Source organism: Astatotilapia calliptera, chromosome 20 (genome assembly GCF_900246225.1).
Source record: "Astatotilapia calliptera chromosome 20, fAstCal1.2, whole genome shotgun sequence".
NCBI lineage: Eukaryota > Metazoa > Chordata > Actinopteri > Cichliformes > Cichlidae > Astatotilapia > Astatotilapia calliptera.
In genome coordinates this window covers 20,321,593-20,327,592 of record NC_039321.1, presented here as the reverse complement: position 1 = coordinate 20,327,592, position 6,000 = coordinate 20,321,593, and the positions used below count along the sequence as shown (strand labels likewise).

The following is a 6,000-nucleotide window of genomic DNA, read 5'->3' as shown; positions in this document are numbered from 1 at the left end:
GTGTTACTGTATTGCACAGCTTGCATTACTTTGATAATGAAGATCCAGTTCTTAACCAAAATTGGTGACACTGACTGTATAAAAAAGACAGACATAGCCACTGTGATGTCACCTACTGTTTTAAACCTCTGTTTTAATGTGAGAAAGAGGACGAGGAGAGGAGGTTGAGGTACAGATTTTAGTTTTGGATAAAGGTAGGAGAGGAAGAAGAGCAGTGGAGTAAAACATGGAGAGCCAAAGTCAGAAAGTAAAGGTTTATTTAGGTCTAGAATATTAAGTGTAATACAGCAGCCAGGGTGAGCATGAGCTAAAACATTACAAAGATTACTGGATACGTTTCTATGAAGTTCATCTCCAAAGTGCTGAATCCTATTACCACTGGTGATCCCACATAGCTTTACCTCAAATCTCACCATAGGTGATGAATGACCCAGTTTAGGCCAAGTTTTAGCTGTCAGACCTCACGTTTCACTCCAGAATACTTGACCTGGACAAGTTCATGGTCAGGTGCCCTTGCCCTAGTCCTGCGGCTGCAAAACAAGCCTGGATCATCACCACTTCATCACCGTACGTGACAGTTGGTATGAAGTGTTTTTGCTGATGTTCTGTGTTTGCTTTTCACTAAATTTGGGACTGTGCATTAAAGCCAAACATCTCCACTCTGGCCTCATTTGACATGCTACCTCAGGGGTGGCTGTAGCTCAGCTCAGTTCAGAGCAGGTCAGCCACTAATCAGAAGGTCGGTGGTTCGATCCCAGGCTGCCTCCTGGCTGCATGCCAAATATCCTTGGGCAAGATACTAACCCCGTGTTTGCCTACTGGTGGTGGTCAGAGGGCGCCAGTGTCCGGCAGCCTCGCCTCTGTCAGTGCACCCCAGGGCAGCTGTGGCTACAATGTAGCTTGCCATCACCAGTGGGTGAATGACTGAATGTAGTGTGAAGCGCTTTGGGGTCCTTAGGGACTAGAAAAGCGCTATACAAATGCAGGCCATTTACCTCTGCTTTTACAGAGGGGCGGCTTACATTTTGTGTGTACTTACTGTGTAAATTAGGATGTGCTTAATTTTTCTAAGGACTGTGAAAACTTTCTTTTTCACTTGGATGTATCTTTAATTTTGGAGGTATGAAGTGAATGATTTCTATAGCTTTTTCTTGTGACGTGCTATTCTACATCTGATTTCTTTTTCTGTGTTATTGCACTACTGGAAAAAAAGTAAAAATGTCCACATTATAGCAGCAATGGATCCAACTGGTTCCAAAAAAAAAGCATGTACTTTAGTTAAGTACTTCTATATAACACAGTATCACTTGTTGCTTTTAGAACAAGACTTACCTGACTCCATTAAATATTTGCTGTGGCGACTGGGCCATCGTATTACAGCACATGGAAACAGTGAGCAGCAATCTGTGAGTGCTTTAGGATCCCAGTGAACTGGGATATTTTTTTTCCAGCACAGAACAGCTTTAAGTGTATTGTTTGAAATGCAAAATTGCAATAAGTGGATGAAGAACACGCACACACAGTTTGGATCTTGGTCTCTTCATCAGGTTCTTAATCAGTTCCTCCTTATGGACTCACATACACACATAAACTCACACAAAGGTTGACCCCGAGGGGAGGAAATTGAATTAGCAGTGTGTAATGCAGCTCCTTGTGTGTGTAATCAGCGCAGGCTTAGAATACAGGACCATTGTAAGACACTGTGGTCGGTGCCTGGAGAACCAGTAACCGCTGGGGGAAGCTGCTCTTATCACCAGATATGATTATAGCTGAGGGAATGTGTGTGTGTGTGTGTGTGTGTGTGTGTGTGTGTGTGTGTGTGTGTGTGTGTGTGTGTGTGTGTGTGTGTGTGTGTGTGTGTGTGTGGGAGTGGTGGTGAGATTTGTGTGGGAGTCATGACTGCGTGGGGAATGTGTGTCTACATGCCTGTGATGGTGCACAAGTACACAACTTTTAAAATGATGCAAATAAAAAAGAAGAAGAAGCTGAGAACTGTCCCCCCCCCCCATGAGACCCAGCAATGCACTTTTTTATAATTTTTGCATCCAATGTTGCGCCAACAAAAATAATAGCGGCATTTTTTTACATTCGTTACAGCTAATGCTTTTGATCTGTGTACATTTTTTCTTTTGTTTTTTTTCTTATAGTGTTTTTATATCCTGTGGTTAGAATAACAAAAATACATTCGTTTTTTTTTTGTTTCCACTATCATTGTTCGAAGCAGGCTGCAGGCTGTGTTTTCCACTGTGGATGTCATTGTTTTTCAATGTCTGTTAATTATTTTTGTGCTGGTATTTTGCCTCCTGATATAGTGTTTCCTGCTATTGTCTTTTTCTACCAGGCTAGCTGCCTCTGGACTTGAGCCAGCCAGTCCCTCCTACCTTAAAATACACAAGCACACATACACACACATCATGACCATGAGTGTGCGCACACACACACACACACACACACACACACACACACACACACACACACACACACACACATTCTCTGTCTCTGCCCTCCCTCTGCTCTCCCTTCCTCCTCTTGGCACTTGAGAGAAAACACAAGAAGTCAGTGATACGGCAAAACCAACTCTGTGTGTGTGTGTGTGTGTGTGTGTGTGTGTGTGTGTGTGTGTGTGTGTGTGTGTGTGTGTGTGAGGGAGGGAGGGAGGGAGAGAGTCCACCAGTCAGCTCAGAGGGGTTAATCTCTCTCTCTCTTTCTCGCTCTCTCTCCCTCAGTCTCTCCCTCCCTCTGTTGCCTTTTGTTGCGGCCCCTCACTTTCTCAACTCTTGGACAGAGGGAACTGATACTGTGCCTTTGCATGTGTGTGTTTGTGTGTGTGTGTGATGTTGGAGAATCCTCACCACTTTCTGGAACTGTACATGAACATGACTGATGGGACTTTGTGAAGCACTCCTCGCGCTGAATGTTTACAAGGCAGACTGGTAAGGCAGTCCTGTTCTTGGGAAAGCTGTCTGATTTCATGCAAATGCAAAAGTGTCCGTGTGTGTCTATATGTGTGTGTATGCGTGTGTGTTTTTGGGTCTGCGTGTGGGGAAATGCTGTCAGCAATCCAGCAGATTATTTGCAAATGTGTGGTGTGTTTCTGCGTTTTTTGAGCTTTGCGAACTTTTTTTTTTAATGTTTTCAAGATATAAAAACGCTTGCAGAAGGTTCCTCTGTCTTTTTGCTTTCCTTTCATTCCACCTCCTCTCCGTATCCCCCTCTTTCTGCCCGGCCCAACTTACTCAAGTTACCGGCTTCCTCCTGTTGTTATGAGCCCCGTGGTTTCTCTGCAGTACTCTGAGGGCGCTCCCACGCTCTCTTAAAGAGAAAGAAAGGAAGGGAAACGGCGATAACTATTTCAGAGCCACAAAAGAAGTGGGAGAAGCATGGTACGGTTTCGCTCCACGTCTCTCTCTCTGCACCTCCGTGCAAGTTTTTGTCCCTTTTAGCACTGAGCAATTTGGAAAAATGGATCTTCCTTTTGCACTGGTTGCTTACTTTTTTTTCTGGACAAAAGTTTTCTCTTTTCTTCCAAGGTGGTGGGGTAGTGAGAAAATTGGAAACAGAGCCACCCACAGTGGAAGTGAGTCAGCCCGGCATTTAGTGGTGTGTTGACTTTGGAAATGGCAGGGATTGGGGGCGGTGGTGGTGCTAGTGCAGGGGGACAGAAGAAGTTGTCAGAAAAAGATAAAGAGAAAAAAAACAAAAAGTGTCAATTTGTTCATATTTTCTGGTGAGGGTCCCAGAATCTGTGCAAAGTGGGAGCTGAGTTGTGGATAACAGGCATTATAGGAGAGGAGAGGAGAGGAGAGGAGAGGAGAGGAGAGGAGGCTGTTTATAAAGGGAGGGAGCGGCTTGTGTCCATCTGGGACAATCCCAAGTGCTGAAAGCTTCCCCACCCTGATCCCAAACATCTCTCTCCCCCTTCACTCCCTCTGTCTTTCTCATTGTCTCTCTCCTGCTCCTTCACCATAAAATGCAAGTGGATACATTTTGATTTCAGTCTGTGGAAGGCATCCAACTTGTTGCATTTACAGACACATGCCGCTATCATTTTCCTTCTGCCTTTTCTTTCTTTAAATATCCTTTGTCACGTCCTGCCTCTGTTTTCCCCTCTGCTTCCCTGTGGATAAACTGCCAGCATGTTAGATGTAACATGACAACATAAAACTAAGAGAATGGGGAAGCCCTGCTGCATTTTTGAATTGCATGTTGCATAATATAAAACAGTATCAATGCATTGTGGAAGAAGCACAGGCAAAGCACAGACTGTGCAACATTGTGATTCAGTCACAGCAAGTCACAGCCAAAGGCTATTGTTTTGTCCCATGGGAGAGATTATGGCTGATGGTTAACAAAACAGGCAAAAAGCTGATATCACAAAAAAAAAAAAAGAAAGAAATTTGATTTGTCCATCAGCAGCGCCTTACAAGCCAGTAACAGACATTTTACACATGTTCTCCTCTTTCTCATCACTCACCACCTTTAAATATTTACTGCTTTCTAAGTAATTTAATGCCAGAATGTAACCCTGTAGAACATAAGCCACAACCCAGTCAGTCTCTTCAGTCCTCTCCCTTTGTTTAGCCTGCATGACCTTCCTCCAGCTCCTCTACTTCCTCCTCTTCCTCTTCCCTCCCTGCTCTGCCTTCCTCCCTCTGCTCTGCCTGGATACCCAGCGATAAGGGGACAGCGACGGTAGCACTTCCTCTCGCCACAGGAAGCAGGAAGTGTTGATTTCCACCACAGCCTCCCTGGGCAAACTCTGCACTGAGTCCACTGGGATCCTCATTCGCACTCTCAGCCGTATCGCAGCGAGCCTGGGATACAGGCAAAGAAGCGCATGTGTTGTGATTGGAAGCTGTCTGCTCACAATGACCCCAGTATGCATTTGCTTCGCAGCTGTGCCTCCTGACTGATTTTCATGGGAAAGCACCTGGGAAGCAGCCTGGTTTGCGTCTTTTTGACCTCAGGCTTGGCTTGCAGGTCACAGGATGATTGGCTAATTATTTCCCTAATCACGCTGCATGTTTTGTTATCACCCTCTGTGGCCACTGATGTGGATGGAGGCGCTGTTGAGCTTAAAAAAACACAAACAACCATTCATCAGCTAATGGATTCCAGTTACGCTGGTGGGTGGGAGGGCTGGGTGTGAGCCAGAGAGAGAGAGAGGGAGAAAGAGGTGACATAAAGAGAAGATGGGGAAGACAAAAAGTTGTGCATTAGGGCAGAAACGATACCTGAAGGGTTATTTTTCCGTTTTCTTACTTGTTTTTGTTCTGATTATGTTAAGATTATTATGATGTTATGATATCTTTGTGTGTGCGTGTTTTAAATTTGCACTGCCAAGTGAGGTCATGACTTCTTTTTTTAAAGGTTGCTTGAACAACATCTTCACTAACTGAAAACAAGGTAAAGAGGGAAAGACAGATGGACACAGCAGCAATACTGAGAAAATTATATTTGATTTGGGAAAGTATTGGCATCAAATAATCCTAGACCCACTCAGTTGGGTTTTTTAAAAACTTGTTCCAAGATAGTATTAGGAGGATATTATTTTTCAGCGAGTGACGCACATGGCCAGAAAAACAAGTGGAATTATTTTGAATTCTGAATCAAGGATTTGTAAGAGAAAGCAGGAACACAGCGGGCGGAGGGAGGTTTGGAGTCTTCACACACCCCCGTTCTCTGCTGCCTGTTGGAGCGGGGGGGCTAGGAGGAGGAATTGGCCGTCCGATTGGGGTCTGGAAAGTGGGGCCTCCCTGCTGCTGCCGAGTCGGGGCGGTCTGCTTCTCTCCACCCCAGGGAAAAGGGTAACACTACCTGGGTCTGGGTGCAGTTTCCCCCCTCCAGGGGCAAGGGTACCTAGACCCAGTTCGTAGAGTACGCTTGGGGAGTGTGATTGTGTGTACAGTGTCTATTTATGTCTGTCTCCACGTTGGGTGAGTGTTGAGTAATTGCATATGAGAGCATGAGGGTGAGAATGGATGTCTGTATCTGTGTGTG

The 6,000-nt window shown here is 45.1% G+C and overlaps 1 protein-coding gene across 1 annotated transcript in view; it reads left to right on the top strand.

Moving 5' to 3' along the window:
- Window positions 1-2,713: 2,713 nt before the first annotated feature.
- The window catches only part of hdac7a (histone deacetylase 7a), a 55,895-nt gene continuing 52,608 nt past the window's right edge, over window positions 2,714-6,000 (top strand). Inside the window, exon 1 of the mRNA XM_026153494.1 lies at window positions 2,714-2,933. Within this exon, the coding sequence (XP_026009279.1) occupies window positions 2,915-2,933 (19 nt within the window). The 5' untranslated portion in view covers window positions 2,714-2,914. The remainder of the gene's footprint in view (window positions 2,934-6,000) is intronic.